Below are 23,634 nucleotides of genomic sequence, written 5' to 3' on the forward strand. Positions count from 1 at the left end.
CACCCAACACCTCCACACTGATTCATAGGAATTTCTAGCCTACTGCTGTTTAGATTTGAGAAAAAGCATTTAGGAAATATTCCGAATTTCAAGATTAAAACCGTGTTATGTGATGGCAGGAGTGCGCCACCTCACAAACGCCCCAATCCCCCAGCCCATCAGCAGAAAGTCTGTCACATGTTAGGCTCTTGAGTCGTCGCAGAACCCAGAAACTACCCTAGGTCCCCAGGGCCTGCTCTGGCGGATGCTGCCTAGTTTAGAAGGCAAAGGAAACCCATGCAGGGGTTTATTGATGAGAATGTTGACTTTGAGTTCTTTGCATTGAAAGATAATGAGCAAGACCCATAGGACGTAGGATGGAGTAATAGCTCTATAAATACATACGATAAGCGCAAATAGCTAAATACAAGTTACGATTCTGCCATTGATTAATTGATTACCTGCTCATGCCTCCTCCATTGATTGACACTCGGTTCCATTGCACCCTGAAGAAATCAGCACTTGACCTTAGCTGACCCCACCCGGATTGATTTGTTTGCGGACCACAAGCAGTGGGGACAGAATTCCAGGTGGTACCGGAGAGCAGGGTTCTGTTCCTCCAGCCTCAGAATAGACGCTGGCACAATGATACGGTCTCCTGTTGTGTAACAGCAGATATAAATGTATGCACAATATAAAAGATAAATAAAGTAGAGAAAGACTAATGATTCCTATTCGCCGCAGCTCGGCTGGAAGGAATGAGACCAGGGCGCCACCACGCGGCCCGGAGGAGGGATTATGGCGATGACTGCTGTCGGGACCAGCGATCATTCCAAGGTGAGGAAGGTGAGGGTGCGGTGTGGTCTGGACGCTGAGGAGGAGCGCCACCGTGCGGCTGGGAGGAGAGGTGCAGCGCCACCCTCATGCAGAACGGCGTGGGAGTTCGATGTGCCGGCGGTTGTTGTGAACGAGCGTTTGTAGGAGTCCATTGTCGTCAGCGATGCGAAGGTATTCCGGTATCGGCACCGATTGTTTCAACATGTCTTGAGGTAGGTCGTCGAGTGGGTGTCACATGGTCAGACGGTCCGGGAGTCCCCGGCCCTCAGTCTTTGGTTCCCACCCTGTGGCCGGCCTGTCGTATTGATGGAGGCGCGGGCCATTCTCAGAGCAACCTGCCAGGACAAAGATAAAAATTCAATCCCACCCCCCCCCCCAAAAAAAACAAATTAGGCTAGACTGCACCAGACTAGGAAGGAGGAGAGACCCCCGATATCAGAATAATAGTGATTGGAGAGAGGAAGGACCGCCTCGGGAGGGCGGGGAAAGTGTGGAGGTCGCACTAGGGAGAGGGGGAAGTGTGTGTGTGAATAGTCACTGGGGAGAGGGGGGGAAGTGTGTGTGGTGGGGTTCACTCCGGGAAGACGGGCAAGTGCGGGGGGGGGCTCACTTCGGGGAGAGGGGGCAGTGTGTGTGTGTGTGGGGGTCACTGGGGAGAGGGGGAAGTGTGTGTGAATAGTCACTGGGGAGAGGGGGAAGTACGTGGGGGTCACTGGGGAGAGTGGGAAATGTGTGTGTGGGTGGTCACTGGGGAGAGGGGGAAGTGTGTGTGGGGATTATTCACTCCTGGAGAGGGGGATGTGTGTGGGGTGTTCATCCTGGGGAGAGGCAGATGTGTGGGAGGGGTCCACATTGTGAAGGGTACGGTGGGAGAGTGAGTGTGCAATGAAGGTGAGCAGTCTCCTTGGGTAGGGGGGGAGAGAGTGACGGATCCCTTAGACTATCCCTTAGTTGATAGTTTCGTGATCTTTCAGGGTATCAAAGGATCCGGTTAATTCCCATCAAAGGTTAATTGGGATACAGGATCAGCCATTATGGAATGGCGGAGCAGACTGAATGGCCTAATTCTGCTCCAATGTTTATGGTCTAACACCACCCAAGACAAGCAAAGTCTGTGTTTCTGAATGCCACTGAGGGGATTGGAGAGAAGGTGAGTCTGATACCACCAGTGGTGGGAAGAGGACTGGGTGATCCCTCAGAACGGAAGGTGTTGAAGTTGATCACAAATGATAAGGGAGACACTGATTTGCAGATGAGAGGGTTTAAAACACCATAACTATTGAGAAAGGTGCCCAGAACAGGGAAATGATTGTTGTTGAGGCTACTGGTAATGGTGGAGGGTTAGAATAGCAACAGTTCTGGGGTGAGAGGGACCACAGTGAAGGAAATCATGGAAAAGAATCACATTACAGATCATTCTCAGGAACAGGAAAGTGGATAAAAGTAAGGACCTCAAGTTATTGACATAGAATAAAAGGAGAAATCAAAAAAGGAGCTCAGACTTCAGATTTGTAACATTTAATATTAGACAGTGATTATTCAGTAGTATCAAAAGTTGAGTTTATTGTCATGTTGCACAGGTACAATGAAAATCTTACTTCCAACAGCATCACAAGCACAAACAACAGAAACATTAACAAGAAAAATGCAAACGTATTATACAAGGAAGAATACAATTAGAACTAAAATGTGTATGCAGTGTAAAGTGGTCGTTATGTTGCCATACTGAGGTAGTGCTTAGGGTTCTATAGATCGGTTCATGAACTAGTGAAGAATAGTTCAAGAAAAAAAAATCACTGTCATGTCCTTTTAATCAAGTATCACTGATGTTTTTAGTTGCTTTAGGCTTGTGTATCTCTTACCCAATAGTAACTGAGAAGATGGCATGATCTGAATAGTGGGGATCCTTAATGGATGTTGCCTTCTTGAGGCATTACTTTATGTATGTAGATACAACTAGTAATGGGGAGCGACGTGCCTGTGATGTATTGAACTGTGTCTACTACTCCACAGCTTCTTGTAGTGGGGAGGGATGTGTCTGTGATGTATTAGTCTGAGTCTACTACTCTCCACAGCTCCTGTATATTCAGTTTATTTGAAACCAATTAAAAACTCAACAATGTAAACTCAGGTTGTAATATTTTTTTCAAAAAAGCTGAGTATTTTCCAAGTTTTTAACCCAAGGAGAATATTTTTTCTAAACTTGAAACTCACGTAAAATGATTGATGTTGCTTTGATTGTGAACTTTCAACTGCACTTGATTTGAAGACATAGTAACATTAACAGCAACCATGGATTTCCCTATTTAACCAAACATTGATTTATTTTATGTATTTAAAGATATGCACAGAATGGGCTCTTCTGGCCCAGCAACCCCCATCAACCTTGATTTAATCCAACCTAATCATGGGATAATTTACCAAATAACCTCCTAACTGGTGCATCTTTGAACTATGAGAGGAAACTGGAGCAGCTGGAGAAATCCCAAGCTTTCCAAAGGGAGGATACCTCACAGAGAATGCCAGGGTTGAACTCCCAACTCCACCACCCTGAGCTGTAATAACATCATGCTTACTTGCACTTACTCCGGAAGTTACTTATACAGGATCACACTGTCATTATAACCACAAATTAGCCATTTTTAAATATATTTTCAGTGGAAAATAAGCTGTATGGCTTAGCTGTACGATTTGCTGCTTTTAAAAATGATGCATTTTATAATGTTTTGAAATTTTGGCAGAAGTTGCACAGAATTGTGCAGGTTTGTGACTCACTGCCAGATCTGGTTTGGCACTTCCTGAGAAGAATTTGGAATACTTTAAATTTAAGAGAATTGCTTGGGTTTCTTTGTATGCAAGATGATGAGATTGGAGGACCTTGTGAAACTGTTATCTCAGTGGCATTCTATGCGAATAATTCAGTGCATTATTTGAATCACATGAATAGAATGTCTCTTGAATTAACTTTATTACTTACATCTTTCAAATACATGAGGGCTAAAAATCTTTATGTTGTTTCTCCATTCAAATGTGCAATTATAGTAATTTATAATAAATATTATGTACTACAGGATGGTCGATATAGAAATAGAGTAGCATCAGCATGAATTAAGCAGTCTGATGACCTGATGGAAGAAGCTGTCCTGGAACGTGTTGATCCTATAAGTTAGCACTAAAAACAATTAATTCATTGTTGGACCTGCATCCTGTTTACACTCTAAATAAAATTGACTGTTGTATCCAATGAATCTGGTTCTGCAGTGTCGCATATTTTATATCACTGATCCTCTTAGTTAAGGTAGTCCACTGTGAAGGTTAAAAATATGAAACATTTCAAATAGGTTTGCCTGCATTTTTAAAATACAGTATGTTTATGAATATAAACGAGCTTTTAAGGTGGTGCCCTTTCAACATCAGTTCCTTGTTTGTATTGCAGTGAAAAGTGACAGGGCATTGCGCCTGAGGGGAAGAAAGAAATGCCACTCTGAAATTTCCCAAGGACTCAATACCAAGGCAGATTTGAAAGAAGATACAGGCAGGTAATGGAAGGGGCGGGTTTGGTGGAAAAAGAGGAAAAGACAGGAGGATGGGATTGAGAGGGATGGTAAATCAGCCACAATGGAATGGTGGGGCAGATAATGGGCCAATTGGCCTAATTATGTCCCTATGTGTTGTGAAAACTTGATAGAAGATGAATGGGGCTAAGATCAGAGTTCCAGAGTACAAGGACTTGCTGGTTAAGGGCTGCACCCCTCCCTGAAAATGGGGAAGATTGGTAAAGATTCCTAATGAAATATTCAAAACTAGAAGGTAAATCATTTGGAATTTAATTTCCTTTTATTTCTCTGAACATTTTGAATATGTTACTGGACAGAGCAAAATTATATTGTGCTACTGTAGCAATGTGCTACACACAGAGCTAGAAATAACGACACGCAGTCTGTAAGTTGCACTTGAGACTGGTTTATTCAAACTTCGCGGCACTGGCTTTTACACAGTTCCGATCCCGCCCTCTCCAGGCGGAAATGACGTCAAAGGTGCATTACAAAAGTCTCTTCCCGTGCGTTGGCTTTCTCCCCTTGCTGGTGAAGAAGAAGGCCCAGCGCCATTTTGGAGCTGGCCTCCCTGCCAATGCGCGTGCCATTTTGTGAGCTGGTTCACCTGCATAGGAAGTGGGTCACCACATAACCCCCCCCCCCCCCCCGAGCCAGCGATATACCCCCCAATGTCCACAGTCTGGATCAATCTCTGTTCGAGCGGTCTGCCTCTGCGCCGCGGTGCCTGAACCTCGACCGGCCGCGCCAGGTCCACATGGGCCAGTTTGAGTCGGTCCACCGTGAAAACCTCCTCTTTCCCCCCAACGTCCAGAAGATACGTGGACCCATTGTTCCTGATCACGTTGAACGGCCCCTCGTACAGCTGCTGTAGCGGTGCCCGGTGTGCGCCCTTTCGTACAGGTACAAACTTACAGTTCTGCTGGTCTTTGGGTACGCAGGTCAGGATCTGTCCGTGCTGTGAAGTCGGTACGGAGGCCAGGTCGCTGAGCCTTTCGTGTAGTCTGTCCAGGACTGCTGCAGGTTCTTCCTCTTGCCCCCTTGGGGCTTGTATGAACTCTCCTGGGATAACCAGGGGTGTGTCGTACACCAGCTCGGCCAATGAGGTGTGCAGATCCTCTTTGAGCGCTGTGCAGATTCCAAGCAGGACCCAGGGAAGCTCGTCCACCCAGTTAGGCCCTTTCAGGTGGGCTATGAGAGCCGACTTCAAGTGACGGTGGAAGCGTTCCACAAGTCCGTTTGACTGTGGGTGGTAGGCTGTTGTGTGTTGTAGCTGTGTTCCCAACAGGCTGGTCACAGCCGACCACAGGCTGGAGGTGAACTGGGCGCCTCTGTCGGTGGTAAAGTGGGCCAGTATCCCAAAGCGTGCTGCCCAGGTTACAATCAGCACTCGGGTGCAGGAATTGGCGGTGGTGTTGGTGAGCAGGACTGCCTCTGGCCATCTCGTGAACTGGTCTACCGTAGTTAGGAGGTACTGCGCTCCTCGCGATACTGGCAGGGGCCCCACAATATCCACATGAATGTTGTCGAACCTCCGGTGGGTGGGTTCGAACTGCTGTGGCGGGGCTTTGGTGTGCCGCTGCACCTTGGCTGTCTGGCACTGCGTCCACGTTTTGGCCCATTTGCTGACCTGTTTGTTAAGTTTGTGCCACACGAACTTGCTGGAGACCAGCCGGACGGTTGTCCTGATAGATGGGTGCGCCAAGCCGTGACTGGAGTTGAAAACGCGCCGCCACCAGGCTCACAGGACGGTGGGGCAAGGTTGGCTGGTAGCCAAGTCACACAGGAGGGTCGTCTCACCAGGGCCTATGCGGAACTCTTGCAGCTGCAAACCCGAGACTGCTGTCCTGCAGTTGGGCATCTCGTCATCTGCCTCCTCCGCCAGTGCTACATAGTCCACGCCCAGGGACAGGGCCTGGATAGCTGGTCTGGAGAGTGCGTCCTTTCCCAAGACATACTGAATGTCTGTCCTGTACTCAGAGATGTAGGACAGATGTCGCTGCTGGTGGGCCAACCAGCAATCGGACGTCTTCATGAACACGAAGGTCAACGGTTTGTGGTCCGTGAATGTGGTGAACGGCCTGCCTTCTAAGAAGTACCTGAAATACCGGATTGCCAGATACAGTGCCAACAGCTCCCGGTCGAAGGCACTGTACTTGAGTTTGGGTGGCCATAGGTGCCTGCTGAAGAATGCCAGGGGTTGCCAGCGCCCCTCGATGAGTTGCTCCATCACCCTACTGACTGCTGTGTTGGATGCATCCACTGTGAGGGCGATTGGAACATCCGTTCTGGGGTGCACCAGCATTGCAGCGTCTGCCAAGGCTTCCTTGGCTTTAACAAAAGTGGCCATGGCCTCTTCATCCCAAGTAATGTCCTTGCCTTTACCCAACATCAGGGTGAACAAAGGGCGCATGATACGGGCTGCTGAGGGGAGGAAGTGGTGGTAGAAGTTCACCATACCAACGAACTCCTGCAGGTCTTTGACTGTGTTGGGCCGGGCGAAGTGGCGGATTGCGTCTACCTTGGTGGGCAGAGGTGTTGCCCCATCTTTAGTAATCCTGTGGCCCAGGAAGTCGATGGTGTCGAGTCCAAACTGACATTTGGCCAGGTTGATCGTGAGGCCGAAATCACTCAGGCAGGAGTAGAGCTGGCGGAGGTGGGACAGATGCTCCTGACGACTCCTGCCGGCTATGAGGATGTCGTCCAAATAAATGAACGCAAAGTCCAGGTCACGTCCCACTGTATCCGTTAGCCGCTGGAACATCTGTGCGGCATTCTTCAGGCCGAACAGCATTCGGAGGAACTCGAACAGGCCAAACAGGGTGATGAGTGCTGTTTTGGGGATGTCTTCAGGGTGTACTGGGATTTGATGGTAACCCAGACGAGGTCTACTTTGGAAAAGATGCTTGCCCCCTGTAGGTTTACTGCAAAGTCCTGTATGTGCGGCATGAGGTGGCAGTCAGGAGTTGTAGCCTTGTTCAGTCTGCGGTAGTCACCACATGGTCTCTAGCCCCCGGGTGCTTTGGGCACCATGTGCAGGGGGGAGGCCCATGGGCTGTTGGACCGCTGTATGATCCCAAATTCTTTTTTTTATTGTTTTTTTTATGCATTTTCTACATCACTACAGATAAAAAAAACCTAAACCAAAATGAAGAAAATTAATACAGTGCAAAAATAAACATGCAATATCAGTATAATACAAAAAAGGTCATTGAGAAAGCACCCAGATTGAAGTCATGTAAAGTTAGTATCCTCCCCAAGCCCCACAACAAAAAAAAACTCCAGACCAACCACAACACAATATAGAGAATATAAATCAGGACATTCAAACCCCCAAAAGTGTAAAGACACTTAAAAACAGAAGATAATAATGCCTACTACCAAAAAAAAAGAGCTGAAAGCAAGGGACCGAAAAAAAAACCTTAGTTAAGAGGAAGGTTATGAAAGTACTCAATAAGAGGTCCCCAGACCTTATGGAACTTTATATCCGAATTAAGAACTGAATAATGAATTTTTTCAAGGTCTAAGCAGGACATAATATCATTAAGCCATTGAGCATGCGTGGGTGGGGCAACATCTCTCCATCTAAGGAGGATTAAATGTCTAGCCAGGAGAGAAGCAAAAGATAATATTCGACACTTAGTCGAACTCAGACGTATATCTGTCTCACCCAAAAAACCAAACAAAGCAATTAAAGGGTTAGGTTCTAAGTGGTGATTCAGAATATAGGATAAAGTTATGAAGACATCTTTCCAAAATTTCTCTAAGCTAGGACAGGACCAGTACATATGAATAAGAGAGGCCTTGCCCCTTTTGCATTTATCACAAATAGGACTAATATTAGGGTAAAATCGAGATAATTTAGATTTAGACATATGGGCTCTATGAACAATCTTAAACTGTGAAAGGCAATGGCGAGCACAAAGAGAGGTTGAATTGACCGATTTCAGAATCGAGTCCCAGGTCTCATCAGATAAAGAGATATTTAAATCATGCTCCCAAGCCATTCTAATTTTATCAAAAGGGGCACGCCGTAAGAATGCTAATTTATCATGAATAAATTATATTAAACCTTTACCCAGCGGATTAATAGAAAGAAATAAATCCATAACACTTTTCTCAGGCATTTCAGGGAAGTCAGGAATTAAAGGATTAATAAAGTGTCTAATTTGGAGATATCTAAAAAAATGGGCATTAGGCAGATTGAACTTAGCAGAAAGCTGTTGAAAAGATGTGAAGCGATTATCAATAAAAAGATCTTCAAAATGTCTAATGCCCTTCCTATACCAATCATGGAATGTTGAATCATACATAGTAGGTAAAAAAAAAGGTGATTATGTAAGATAGGACAAGAAGAGGAAAAACCATAGAAACCATAAAATTTCCTAAACTGAGCCCAAATTCGCAAAGCGTTTCTAACAAGAGGATTAACAATTAATCTAGACAAACTTCTAGGGAGTACAGAGCCAAGAAGTGTAGAAATAGATAAATCTTTAGTGGAACTCAACTCCATTGCCAGCCAATTAGGGCACTCAGGTTGGCTATGGAAAAAAGACCAAAAGGCAGCACAATGTATATTGGCTGCCCAATAATATAAACGAAAGTTAGGTAAAGCCATGCCACCCTCTTTTTTTAGATTTTTGAAGATAAACTTTACTAATTCTGGAACACTTATTCTTCCACAGATATGACAAAATAATAGAGTCTAAGGAATCAAAAAAAAGTTTTAAGAATAAAAATTGGGATTGATTGAAATAAATATAAAAATTTAGGGAGAACATACATTTTAACAACATTAATACGAGCTACCAAAGACATAGATAGAGGTGACCATTGTAACAGACTCTGTTTTGTAGTATATAAAAGATTGGCAAAATTTTCACGAAAAAGATCTTTAAACTTCCTTGTGACTGTAATCCCAAGATAAGTAAATTGATTATGAACGACTTTAAAAAGGAGGTCACGAAATGCTAACTCTTGTGCTTCTTTATTAATTGGGAAAAGTTCACTCTTATGTAAATTAAGTTTATAGCCAGAAAACTGGCTAAACTAATCAAGAAATAAGAACATTGGAAGTAAGGATGCAGACAGATTTGAAAGAAAAAGTAATAAGTCATCAGCATAAAGAGAAACTTTATGCTCAACCCCCACCCCCCTCCAAATCCCGGTCAGTTCAGGACAGCTTCGGAATGCTATCACCAAAGGTTCTATAGCCAAATCAAAGAGAAAGGGACTTAAGGGGCATCCTTGACTGGTGCCACGTTTGAGGTTAAATAACTGGGATTTCTGAAAATTAGTCAAAACAGAGGCAGTAGGACACAGATACAGCAGTTTGATCCAAGAGATAAAACTTTGACCGAAGTCAAATTTTGCTAAAATTGCAAAAAGGTAGTTCCACTCTATACGATCAAATGCTTTCTCCACATCAAGGGAAATAACACATTCAGGAATCCCAATTGAAGGTGAATATAAAATGTTAAATGCCAAATATTAAAAAAAGGAAGACAGTTTTTAATAAAACCAGTTTGATCATCAGAAATAATAGAGGGAATAACAGTTTCTAATCTATAAGCCAAAACTTTGGCCAAGATTTTAACATCAACATTAAGCAAAGAGATCGGCCTGTACGAGGAACACTCTGTTGGGTCTTTACCCTTTTTTAATAAAAGAATAATAAATGCCTCATTAAAAGAGGGTGGCAATTTACCATAATTAAACGAGTCAGATAGTATTGAGAGTAACTGAGGAGAAAGAAGTGAAGAGAATGATTTATAAAATTCTACGGGGAACCCATCAGGTCCAGGAGATTTCCCTGAAGACAATGCAGAAATTGCAAAAGATATTTCTTCTGATGATATAGGCGCATTAAGTTTGGCTTTAAAATCAGATGAAAGCGAAGGAATATTCAGATTATTTAAAAAAAGATCAACAGAAATATTCTCATTCAGAGGAATAAAGTCGAGAGTAAAAAATTTTAAATGCGTCATTGATTTCTAAGTGATCCGATGTAAAATCTCCATTTTCCTTCCAGATCTTTGTAATATGTTGTTTAGCTTTAGAACGCCTCAGCTGATTAACTAGAAATTTACCAGATTTGTCACCATGAATATAAAAGCGACTTTTACTTTCAGGAAGTTGGCGTTCCAACAGGTTGAGTAGACAGAAGATTAAATTTAGTTTGAAGTTCTACACGCTTCTTGTATAATTCAGGATTCTTAGTTTGAGCATACAGTTGATCTACTTCTTTGATCTGATTAATGAGGTCTAATCAATCTGTTCAGGACTTTCTATTAAGATTTGCTTTATAGGAGATTATTTGACCCCGCAAATATGCTTTCATGGCATCCCAGACAATCTGGGATGACATTTCAGATGACGTATTGGTGTTAAAATAAAAAGTTATCTGATCCTTAATAAATTTTAGAAAATCATCATCCGATAATAATGTCGAGTCAAGACGCCAGTTTTTATTCTTCTGAGGGAGACCAGGAAAATTTAAAGACAAAGTTATTGGGGCATGGTCAGAAATCAGTATACTCTGATAATCACAAGAATAGACAAATAGAATAAGTTGATTATCAAGTAAAAAACAGTCAATTCTAGTAAAGGTATGGTGCACATGTGAAAAAAAAGAATAACCTCTCTCAGTAGGATGAAGGAAACGCCATATATCTGAGATACCATAATTAGAAAGAATAGAGTGAATAGCTAAGGCAGATTTGGTAGGTAATCTAGTTACAGAGGACGATCGATCCAAATTAGGGTCTAACCAACAATTAAAATCGCCACCCAGTATAAGAGACTGAGTTTAAATCTGGTAGTGAGGAGAAAAAACGTTCGAAAAATTAACATCATCAAAATTGGCATACAGGTTTGCTAGTACAACTTTAGTATTATATAATTTACCAGAAACAATAATAAAATGGCCATTTGTATCAGATATCTTATTATGGAGTTCAAAAGGAATATTTGAATTAATAAGGTTGGAGACCCCCCCCCCCCCCCTAGCTTTGGCGGCAAAGGATGAATGAAAATGCTGACCCGCCCACTTTGACAAAAGCCGAGAATTATCAAAACTACGAATGTGAGTTTCTTGAAGGAAAGCAATGTCAGCTTTGAGTTGTTTAATATGCGCGAAGACCTTCCTTCTTTTAACAGGATGATTCAATTCCTTTACATTCCAGCTCACAAATTTAAGTGTATTAACCATTATCAATTGTTAGTGCATGGAAAGTAGCAGGCATATAAAAAAATCAAGCAGTAAAGTAACAGTTTGGGAGCAAAAATGTAAACATAGATCAGTAGAATCAAAACAGAGGCATGTCCTGAATAACAAGGGAAAACAAAAGAAACAGTGAGTAGTGTTGGAACTAGAGAACCTATCCCTCCCTCGCAATCCAAAACTACCCAAAGAAGCACCTAGCTCTACAAAAAAAATTAACCCAAAAATGACTTCCAGTTCCGTATCGTTAACAAAAGTTCCGTATAAATATTATAGCAAATAATAACTAATTTATGCACTAGAGAACAGAATTACAAATAGGAACAACTTCAACAGAAAAAGTATAAAACTTAATACAAAAAAACCAGAAAAGAAAACTAAAACTAACTTACCCGCGAAAAATTATGAAAGATTGCAAAAAAGGGGGAAGTTATAAATTTAAAGAGTTTACTTATCAACCGTTCACAGAAAAAAAAAGTAGAACTTAAACTATAAATCAACCAACAGGGAGGTAATCAATAAAAACTCCAAACCTCCAAAACAAGTTAAAATCAATTGTAGTTCTCTACAGATAAAGTTATACAGAAGTAAAATAGATTACACGAGTAAAATCTAAAAGTCCACAGGAAAACATTAAACTTAAATCATCTAGTTAGAAAAAACGCACCAAGTCCAAGAAGAGATTAACTATAGCCCTCAGAGTTTCAGTAGTTGATGTCTGAGTTATTCAAGTAAAGTTTGAGTTTGGAAAAAATAACTTTAGTTCGAGAAGTACTTATCAAACATTTTAGAAGGTCGGCCGGTTCCGAAGAAGACAAGATGATGGGAAGACTTCCAACAAATGCCGCAGCCTCCTTCACTGATTTAAACCACTTAAAATCTCCAGTAGTAAGTGTAATTCGAAGATCGGCTGGATTTTGGAGAGAGGGTCTGAATCCGCAATCAAAAAGCACTTTCATTACACCTTTAAACTCAGCACGCATCTTCAGAACCTGGGGGGCATAATCCTCCACAAAACGAATGACCGTATTTTGAAAAGCAGAAGTACCTCTGCGGCGTGCCTCGATGATCAAATGGTTTTTCACCTGGTATCGATGAAAGCATAAAATAACTGGCCGTGGACAGGAACCCAAAATTGCACGAGGAACATAAATTCTGTGAGCCCTTTCAAGCTTGGGTAGAGTCGGAAGAAATTCTTTCCCGAAAATCTCACAGAGAAACGATGAAAAAAATTCAATGGAAGAGCCCTTTACGGTGGCCTCTGGCAAACCAAGAATTCCTAGATTGCAACGTCTGCTCCGATTTTCAAGATCCACCATTTTGGAATATAGTTTGCTGTTCTCCGCTAGGTTGGAGCAGAAAGTTTCAAGATGTTGAACATGGCATTCTAAATCTTCAGAAGTTAAGTCAATGCAAGATAAATGTTCAGCATGTTCATCCACTCTGGCATTAATTTGATCCAGTTTGGAATCCAGCTGGTTGAAAGAAGTTCTAAATTCATTTCTAAAGTCTGTTAAAGTATCTTGTCGATGTTGTTCCAAAATAGCGAGAATCTCAGCCGAAAGAGCCGTGGAAGTTTCCTTTTTCCCGATTTTAGTACTTTTGGTAGCCATTATGAGATAGATGTGTTCGCAGGCAGGTAAAAGAGAACTAATAAAATAACTAACTAAGGTTTAAAAAGGGAGACATATAGTGCAAAGATAGGAAGTATAATGGAGCAAAAGTTCATGAGTGACTAAACAATCGCCATGTTACCGGAAGTCCCGATCCCCAATTCTTCCATCCTCTTGAACTCCTCCTTTGCCAGGCGAAGCTTGTCCGGGGGGAGCCTTCCTGCGTGGGCGTGGAGGGGTGGTACCTGGGTTGGAATCTGGTGCTGTACTCCATGTCTGGGTGTGGCTGCTGTGAACTGATGGAAAGTCTCCAGGATTCTGGTGAATTCGTTGTCAGACAGCGTGATGGAGTCCAGGTGTGGGGCCGGTAACTTGGCTTCACCCTGGGGAACGTCTGGAAAGTCTTGGCATGGACCAGTCTTTTCCCTTGCAAGTCAACCAGCAGGCTGTGAGCTCACAAGAAGTCCACTCCCAGGAGTGGTTGGGCCACGGCGGCCAGTGTGAACTCCCATGTGAACCGGCTGGCAGCGAACTGCAGCTGCACTCTGCGGGTGCCATAGGTCCGTATCATGCTGCCATTTGCAGCCCTCAGGGTGGGTCCCAGCTCCCTGTTGCAGATGTCATACCCCGTCGGGGGTAAGACGCTGATTTCCGCTCTGGTGTTGACCAAGAAGTGGCGTCCAGACTGTTTGTCCCAGACGTACAAGAGACTGTCCTGGTGGCTAGCCGCTGTAGCCATTAGCGGCAGCTGGCCCTGGTGTTTCTGGGAACTTGCAGGGTGGGCTACAACGGCAGGCTTCTGTGCCCCACCACTGGTGGTAGAAACACCACTGTTCATTCCTCACTCCTGTTTCTGGGTTGTGTGCACTCCGTTGCCGGGTCTAGTCTGGCCTGCTATTGGGCGCGTGGCTTGGTAATCTGTCCGATGGACACCCCGCTCTCCCTCTTGGCTTTCCACAGCACGTCTATCCGGGCTGCCACCTTCCGGGGGTCACTGAAATCTGTGTCAGCCAGCAGCAGATTTATGTCCTCAGGCGGTTGCTCTAGGAAAGCCTGCTGAAACATGAGGCAGGGCTTATGTCCTTCAGCCAGGACCAGCATCTCGTTCACTAATGCTGACGGCAGCCTGTCTCCCAAACTGTCCAGGTGCAGCAAGCAGGCACCTTGCTCATGCCATGAGAGGCCAAAGGTCCTTATGAGCAGCGCTTCGAATGCTGCATATTTGCCGCCTTCTGGGGGTGACTGTATGAAATCCTCAACCTGCGCAGCTGTCTCCTGGTCAAGGGAGCTCACCACGTAATAGTAATGTGTGGAATCAGAAGATATCTGCCAAATCTGGAACTGTGCTTCTGCTTTGTCAAACCACACAAGTGGTTGCAGTGTCCAGAAAGTTGGCAGTTTTAATGAAACTGCATGAACAGATGAAGAGTCGATCATCTTTGGTCTAAATCCCATTTGGACCATCAGGGTCACCAGTGTAGCAATGTGCTGCTACACACAGAGCTGGAAATAACGACACACAGTCTGTAAGTTGCACTTCAGACTAGTTTATTCAAACTTCGCAGCACTGGCTTTTACGCAGTTCCGATCCCGCCTTCTCCGGATGGTAATGACATCAGAGGTGCATTACAAAAGTCTCTTCCTGCACACGGGCTTTCTCCCCTTGCTGGTGAAGAAGAAGGCCCAGCGCCATTTTGGGGCTGGCCTCTCTGCCGACGTTTGTGCCATTTTGTGAGCTGGGTCGCCACACTACAACAAAGCTGCAGTACTCCATGACCCAGTTTCTTGTCACAGGCTGTAAACTTATTTATATCTGAAACAACGTGTGTTATGGAAATCACACTAGTTTCACAAATTGGTGCTGGAATGTGCCCTCAAGTGAATGGCCAAGTCAGTGTGTTCAAAATGTTCCAAGGTTTGAATCCTGTTTGTTGATCTCCTTTGCAGTGGGTTTAGAAAGTCAGTGGAGAGCTGCTAAGTACACCAGTATCTGGGACTTTTTATTCCAAAAAGTAGATTAGCTTTATTTGTCACATGTACATCGAAACATACATGAATTTCATAAATTATATCAAATCAGTGAGTTATACAATAAGAAAACTTACATTGTCTTCAATCACTATACCAAGCTTATCTGTAGAGTTACTTGTAATATTTACAATATGTCAATTTTCAGTCCCAGGCATTGTTGGTAGTGATTTTGAGAGGTTATTACACCAGGTGCAGCCCTTCCAGTGACAGGAGAGCCCTGGTAAATGGTGTTTCTGCTTAAAGAGCCTTTACCGCAGCTGCAGCAAGTTTCAAAACATCTCTCTGCATTTAGGTCTGCAACTAGGTGAAATCTCTTTCACCGAGCTGGTAATTATCCAAAAACAATTAGTGTTTACCCCAGGTACAGCTGACTGGGCGAACCTCAACAAAGATCAAATTGTCCCTTCCTAGACCCTGACATACACAGTCCTTGAGGTAGACTGAATTATTTATACCGCAGCCATCTCAAGAGCATCTTAAAAATTAAAAAATGAGCTTTCTTTGTCATTTGTACATTGAAATGTACAATGAAGTGTATTGTTTACATCAATGACCAGCCCAGTCTGCAAACTCCTCACAGACAGCAGCAGGAATTGAACCCAGTGGCTGGCGCTTTCAAGCATTACACAAGTCACTATGCTGCCATGTCACCTGTATCTTGCAGTAAGATTGACACTTCAGCTGTGCACAAAACATCTGATAGGGAGATCATTTCTTAACAAACATGTGAGACATTGATCCTTTTAAGTTCTAGGGATGAAACTTTCTACCATTTGTCTAACTAACAGACTGCTCATGCAACAGTTCAATAGTCTCCTTCTCTTGCTGGCCTTAAAGGACATTGGGATTTGGACTATGGGATTAATGGATTTGTGGTTAAATTTGCTGATAGGTGGAGGAGCAGGTAGTGTTGGGGAAGCAGAGAGCCTACAGAGAGACTTAGATAGTTTAGGGGAATGGGCAAAGAAATGGCAAATGAAATATAATGTTGGAAAGTATATGGTCATGCACTTTGGTGGAAGAAATAAATTATTTAGATGGGGAGAGAATTCAAAATGCAGAGATGCAAAGGGACTTGGGAGTCCTTGTGCAGGATACCCTGAAGGTTAACCTCCAGGTGAAGAAGGGGAATACAGTGTTGACATTCATTTCTAGAGGTATAGAATATAAGAGTAGGGATGTGATGTTGAAGCTCTGTAAGGCACTCGTGAGACCACACTTGGAGTATTGTGTACTGTTTTGGGCTCCTATTTTAGAAAGGATATACTGACTTTTGAAAGGGTTCAAAGAAGATTCCTGAGAATGATTCCAGGAATGAAAGGGTTACCATATGAGGAATGTCTGGAGCTCTTGGGCTGTATTCCCTGGAGTTCAGGAGAATGGGGGGGATCTCATAGAAACATTCCAAATGTTAAAATGCCTGAACAGATTAGATATGGCAAAGTTATTTCCCATGGTAAGGGAGTCTAGGACTAGAGGGTACGAGTTCAAGATTGAAGAGTGTCCATTTAGTACAGAGGTGCAGAGAAATTACTTTAATCAGGGGGTGGTAAATCTGTGGAATTTATTGCCACGAGCAGCTGTGGAGGCCAAGTCATAAGGTGCATTTAAGGCAGAGATAGATAGGTTCTTGATTAGTCAGGGCATCAAAGGGTAAGGGGAGAAGGCAGGGGAGTGGAGATGACTGGAAGAATTGGATCAGGTCATGATTGGATGGTGGAGCACACTCGATGGGCTGAATTACCTACTGCTGTTCATATATTTTATGGACATTCCTGGGAGACCATTGACCTCTTGATCTGTAGTTGAAGGTTTTTTCCTGTGAAGGATGGGTTGAAACGAATAGTTAAGTCCACAGCAATAGCAGCTGGAACTAGTACCTTAGCCTTGACTGCATGCAGTCACACAACAAAATAGCCACATTCGATATACGTCGTGACTCTGGGCATGATCTATTTTGGAGATACAGTTGAAAGAAATCGCTCAGGTGACCACTGTGACACAGGAGGATAGGATAGACCACATCAGTACCACATACAGCAATATCAGGATCATCCATTAATCCAGTATGTTCCCACTATTAAGAGGCACTGCCATTCTTACTGTCCCAAAAGCTGTCTCACCTCACCACCTACGGGTAATTGGGCCTAATAATGAAGGGAATGAAAGGTCATTCAAGACCAGTAAGAATATGACTTCTCTTTTGCACAATTTAACCTTGTCCTGAGTCAATTGCAGATTTATTGCACTCATGAAACTGTTGTGCCGAAAGCATCCACATTCAGGGTATTTAACCTGAGCACCCCAGCTGTCTGGGATCATCACCCATCTTATGCCCATCATTTTCTGGTTTCTACCCCATTTCTTTCCTGTCCTAATGAAGTGTGTCAGCTCGAAATAGCAACTGTTTATTCTCCTCTGTAGATGCTATCTGACTACTGAGTTTCCCCAATTTTTTGTGTGTGTTTCTCTAGATTTCTAGCATCTGGTGTCTTCTTTCTTCTCATAGCCCAAAGTGTTAACTGTTTATTTTCCTTCATAGATGCTGTCTGATATGTTGAGTTCTTCCAGCATTTTTTGTGTGTAATTCATAAGTAAGCTTGTGGTCAGCTCAACTCCAATAACCAGACAGTAGGCTGGTCTGATTTTTCAGATGCATATGGCACAAAAGGAGTTGTCCCACCTCCTGCCTTTATCATTGTTGTTAATGATTTTTGGGTCCACCTCATTTTGGTTGGGCATGATGTTTTTCTATTTATTTTTGTGTGTGTAATTCATAAGTAAGCTTGAACAACAATGTTGGAAAATGCATGGTCATGCACTTTGGTAGTAGAAATAAATGTGCAGACGATTTTCTAAACGTTGAGAAAATCCAAAAATCTGAGATACAAAGGGGCTTGGGAGTCCTTGTGCAGAACACCCTGAAGGATAAATTGTGGGTAGAGTTGATGGTGAGGAAACCAAATGCTATTCACTTCAGGGGGTCTAGACTGCAAGAGCGGGGATGTTATGCTGAAGCTTTATAAGGCACTGGTGAGGCCTCTCTGTGAATATTGTGAACAGTTTTGGGCTATTCATCTTAAAAAAAATGTCCTGGCATTGGAAAGAGTTCCGAGGAAGTTCACAAGGATGATTCTGAGAATGAAAGGGTTATCTTACGAGGAAAGTTTGATAGCTGTGGATGTACTTGCTAGAATTTAGAAGGATGGGGGCTGGGGAATCTCATTGAAACCTTTTGAATGTTGAAAGGCCTAGACAGAGTAAATGTAGAAAGGATATTTCCCATCGTGTGGGAGACTCAGACAAGAGGGCACAGCCTCAGGGTAGAGGGGCATCTATTTAAAACAGATGTGGAGAAATTTCTTTAGCCAGAGAGTTTGTGGAATTTATTATCACAAGCAGCTGTGGAGGCCAGGTTATTGGTTATATTTAAGGCAGACTATTTCCTAAATATGTTCTTGATTGGACACAGCATCAAAGGTTACAAGGAGAAGGCTGGAACATGGGGCAGAGGAGGCTTGAAAATGATCAGCCATGATTAAGACCATAAGCCGTAGGAACAGAATTAGACTATTTGGCCCATCGAGTCAGCTCCGCCATTTAATCATGGCTGATCCTTTTTTTCCCCTCCTCAACTCTATTTTCCAGCCTTCTCCCCATAACCTTTGATACCACACCCAATCGAGAACCTATCAATCTCTGCTTTAAGTACACCCAATGACCTGGCCTCCATTGCTGCATGTTTCAACAAATTCACCAGCCTCTGGCTAAAGAAATTTCTCCACAACTTTGTTTAGAATGGACACCCCTCTATCCTGAGGCTGTACCCACTTGTCCCAGATTCTCCCACCATTGGGAAACATCCTTTCCAAATTTTCTCTGTCTAGGGCCTAGATTCTAGGCCTTTCAACATTCAAAAAGTTTCATTAAGATCCCCCCTCATCCTTCTGAATTCCAGTGAGTACAGAGCCAGAGCCATCAAACATTCCTGGTATGATACCCTTTCATTCCTGGAATCATCCTTGTGAACCTCCTCTGGACCCTCTCCAATGCCAGCACGTCTTTTCTAAGCTGAAGAGCCCAAAACTGTTCACAATACTCAAGGTGAGGCCTCACCAGTGCCTTATAAAGTCTCAGCATCACATCCTTGCTCTTGTATTATAGACCTCTTGAAATGAATGCTAACATGGCATTTGCCTTCCTCACCACGGACTCAACCTGCAAGTTAACTTTTAAGGTGTTCTGCACAAGGACTCCCAAGTGCCTCTGAATCTCAGATTTTTGGATTTTCTCCATGTTCAGAAAATAGTCTGCATATTTATTTCTACTACCAAAGTGCATGACCATGCATTTTCCAACATTATATTTCATTTGCCACTTTCTTGTCCATTCTCCTAATCCATCTGTCCATCTACATTTTACTTGTTTCTTCAACACTACCTGCACCTCCACCAAACTTGGCCACAAAGCTATCTATTCCGTCATATAAATCATTGATATACAGTTGGCCCTCCTTAACCGCGAGGGATTGGTTCCAAGACCCCTCGCGGATACCAAAAAGCGCGGATGCTCAAGTCCCTTATTCAACCTGTCTCAATGCGGTGGACCTTAGAACCCAGCGTAACCCCAGACCTTGCTTAACCTGTCTCATTGCGGTGGACATTAGAACCCAGCGTAACCCCAGACCTTGCTTAACCTGTCTCATTGCGGTGGACATTAGGACTCGACTGCGGAGCTCTGAATCTGCAGTGTTTCTGTTCACGAAAATAATCATAATCATGATTGAAAATAAAGTGGAAATAATAAAATGATCTGAAAGAGGTGAAATGCCATCAGTCATTGGAAAAGTGTTAGGCTACAGTCGGTCAACGATCGGAACAATTTTAAAGGTTAAGGTGAGAAAGGCCCTGCCCCGATGAAAACTACAATTATTACTTAGCAATGCAGTGGTTTAATTATTGGGTTTTGGGGTTTTGGGTTTTTGATCCTCCACATCAACTAAGCACGGATGGAGAGTGTGCTCGGAAGTGGTCCGTCACTGGATCGAACTCGGGAACTTCCCAAGCTCGGCGCTGAAACATACGTTCTTAAGTGTTTTATAAGCAATACTATATACTAAGGCAAACGTTTAACTAACTGGCACTAAATAAGACCGGATGTACCTGTTCCGACTTGCATAGTAGGAGAACTTCTGATTTTTTTTCCGATCCCGATCCACAGTAACCTACGCACATCCTCCCGTATACTTTAAATCATCTCTAGATTACTTATAATATTTAATACAATGTAAATGCTAAGTAAAATAGTTGTTATACTGTATTGTTTAGGGAATAATGACAAGAAAAAAAACTGTAATGCTCGAACAGCAAGTGCTGGAAGAGCACTTCCAGGTTTTTTCGATTTACGGTTGGTTGAATTTGCACATGCAGAACTCACGGATAAGGAGGGCCGACTGTACAGCATAAAAAGAAGTGGTCCCAACACCGGCCCCTGTGGAACACCACTGGTCACTGGCAGCCAGCTAGACAAGGACGCTTTTATTCAAAAATTTCAAAGGTACATTTAATGTGAAAGAGACGTATACAATATACATCCTGAAATGCTTTTCTTCACAACCATCCATGAAAACAGAGGAGTGCCCCAAAGAATGAACAATATAATATGCCCCCAGTATTTTCATGTTAAAACGCTATATTCTATAATTCTAAGTTTTCAACTGAACCTAACAATAAATTGGTAGCTGTTTCAAATTGTGTATTTGTCATCAAGAGCCAGTACAGAAAGCCAGCCATTCCCTTGCTCTCCTTTTCTTTTTCAATATTGATCAGTGTGGGTGAAATAGCATGAGAATCTATTTAACTTTCAGGTTAGAATTAAAATATTGTTCTGTGGTTGTGTTTTGAAGTGAAGAAGTCTGTTAGGTGTTTATGTTTTAACATCAGAAGGACAGCATAAACATCCTCCAAGTAGCAGAACTATTAACTTTGATCGAGCACAAGTAGCATGAAAAAGATTTCAAGGAAAGTGGGCGATGACCTCCTGGGAGAAGGCACTGAGCATGGATCCATGGTACAGAAGGGAAAGAGACAGAAGGGAGCGGTGGTGATAGGGGCCTCGATAGTGAGGGGAACAGACAGGAGATTCTGTGGATGTGAATGGGACACCAGGATGGTATGTTGCCTTCCAAGTGCCAGGGTCAGGGATGTCTCATCATGTCCACAACATTTTGGAGAAGGAAGGGGAGTAGCCAGATGCCAGATTTTGATTCTGAACAAGAAAGCAGCGGGAGAGCACCTAAGGATTTCCAGCGGGAAGACACTTTGAGTTCTCGGGAGAAGAGAAAGGCCAGACTGCGCAGGTGTGTGACGTCAGCCAGTTGAGCGCGAACAGTTTACAAAGAAGGCAAACATATCCAGTGGGCAGTGTTGGGAGCAGGCAGCAGAGTGAAAGGGCTTTGGCTCCACGGGCTTCGGCGGTAATGGGAAGAGGTGAGGCAGTTGTTGATTGCAAAAGGAGGTAGTATGTGTGTGAGACCAGTTTTCTGTGGTCAGTGTCAGATGTGGGAGGTCCTGGAGTCTCCCGGCGTCCCAGACGGCCACATCTGCACCCGGTGCATTGAGATGCAACTCCTAAGGGACCGTATTAGGGAACTGGAGCTGCTGTTCGATGACCTTCGTCTGATCAGGGAGAATGAGGAAGTGACAGAGAGGAGTTACAGACAGGTGGTCACTCTGGGGCCATGGGGGAACAGAGAAATGGGTCACAGTCAGGAGAGGGAAGGGGAAGAGTCAGGTACTAGAGAGTACCCCTGTGGCTGTACCCCTTGACAATAAGTACTCCTGTTTGAGTACTGTTTGGGGGGGGGGGGAGAGAGAGGACAGCCTACCTTGAGCATGCGACAGTGGCCGTGCCTCTGGCACAGAGTCTGGCCCTGTGGCTCAGAAGCGTAGGGAAAGGAAGAGGAAGGCAGTAGTGATAGGGGACTCTATAGTCAGGGGTTCAGACAGGCGATTCTGTGGACGCAGGAAAGAAACTCAGATGGTAGTTTGCCTCCCAGGTGCCAGGGTCCAGGATGTTTCTGATCGCGTCCAAGATATCCTGTGGTGGGAGGGAGAACAGCCAGAGGTCGTGGTACATATTGGTACCAATGACATAGATAGGAAAAAGGACGAGGTCCTGAAAGAAGACTACAGGGAGTTAGGAAGGAAGTTGAAAAGCAGGACCTCAAAGGTAGTAATCTTGTGAGTAATTCTCACTGTCGTGCCACACGACAGTGAGAATAGGAGTAGAATGAGGTGGAGGATAAATCCGTAGCTGAGGGATTGGAGCAAGGGGCAGGGATTCAGATTTCTGGATCATTGGGATCTCTTTTGGGGTGGTTGTGACCTGTACAAAAAGGACGGGTTGCACTTGAATCCCAGGGGGACCGATATCCTGGCGGGCAGGTTTGATAGAGCTGTTGGGGAGGGTTTAAACTATTTTGGTGGGGTGGGAATCAGAATGTGAGTGCAGGGATTAAGGTAGAATGACAAGGGCATGATGCTAAGAGTTCTGAGTTGATGAGGAAGGACAGGCGGGGACAGAGCATAATTGTAGCCAGTTAAAGGGGTTGAAATGTGTCTATTTCAATGCTAGGAGTATTAGGAACAAGGAGGATGAACTTAGAGCATGGATTGGTAGGTGGAACGATGATGTTGTGGCCGTTACTGAAACTTGGTTGGAGGAAGGGCAGGATTGGATGGTGCAGGTCCCGGGGTTCAGGTGTTTTAAAAGGAATAGGATGGGAGGTAGAAAAGAGGGGGAGTGGCATTGCTGGTCAGGGATAGTATCACGGTTATAGAAAGGGAGGACGTTGCAGAAGGAGTGTCCACGGAGTCAGTCTGGGTGGAAGTCAGAAATAGGAAGGGATCAATCACTGTGCTGGGAGTAGTCTGTAGGCCCCCAAATAGCCCTTGGGACACCGAGGAGCAGATAAGCAGGCAGATTTTAGAATGGAGCAGGAAATACAGGGTAGTAGTTATGGGTGGCTTCAACTTCCCTCATATTGACTGGCACCTCCTGACTGCAAGGGGGATAGATGGGGCTGAATTTGTCAGGTGTGTTCAAGAAGGATTCCTGACACAGTATGTGGACCGGCCAACGAGAGGAGAGGCCATACTGGATCTAGTTCTGGGTTATGAACCTGGTCAGGTGACAGATCTCTTGGTGGGGGAGCATTTTGGTGAGAGTGACCACAACTCCCTTAGCTTCAGCATAGCTATGGAAAGGGATAAAATCAGACAAAATGGTAAAGTGCTTAACTGGGGAAGGGCTAACTTTGAAGGGATGAGGCAGGAACTAGTGAGAGTAAATTGGAAACAGATGTTCAAAGGGGAAATCACAGAGGTAATGTGGGAGA

At 43.9% G+C, this 23,634-nt stretch overlaps 2 protein-coding genes across 8 annotated transcripts in view; one reads left to right on the top strand and one right to left on the bottom strand.

The window, feature by feature from the left end:
• Positions 1–750, bottom strand: part of sfxn4 (sideroflexin 4) — a 122,856-nt gene extending 122,106 nt beyond the window's left edge. The window contains exon 1 of the mRNA XM_059947975.1: positions 441–750. Coding sequence (XP_059803958.1) covers positions 441–479 — 39 coding nt within the window. The 5' untranslated portion in view covers positions 480–750. The remainder of the gene's footprint in view (positions 1–440) is intronic.
• A 115-nt stretch (positions 751–865) lies between these two features.
• Positions 866–23,634, top strand: part of gpam (glycerol-3-phosphate acyltransferase, mitochondrial) — a 189,870-nt gene continuing 167,101 nt past the window's right edge. For 2 of the 7 annotated variants that reach the window (XM_059947965.1, XM_059947970.1), the window contains exons 1-2: positions 871–1,028; positions 4,253–4,355. The gene's annotated coding sequence lies outside the window, so the exon portion shown is untranslated. Of the gene's footprint in view, positions 1,029–1,671; positions 1,967–4,252; positions 4,356–20,665; positions 20,793–23,634 lie in introns of those variants that run through there. The other 5 variants (XM_059947966.1, XM_059947969.1, XM_059947972.1 and 2 more) reach the window with 5 other exon arrangements.

Source organism: Hypanus sabinus, chromosome 22 (assembly GCF_030144855.1).
Source record: "Hypanus sabinus isolate sHypSab1 chromosome 22, sHypSab1.hap1, whole genome shotgun sequence".
NCBI classification, from domain to species: Eukaryota; Metazoa; Chordata; class Chondrichthyes; order Myliobatiformes; family Dasyatidae; genus Hypanus; species Hypanus sabinus.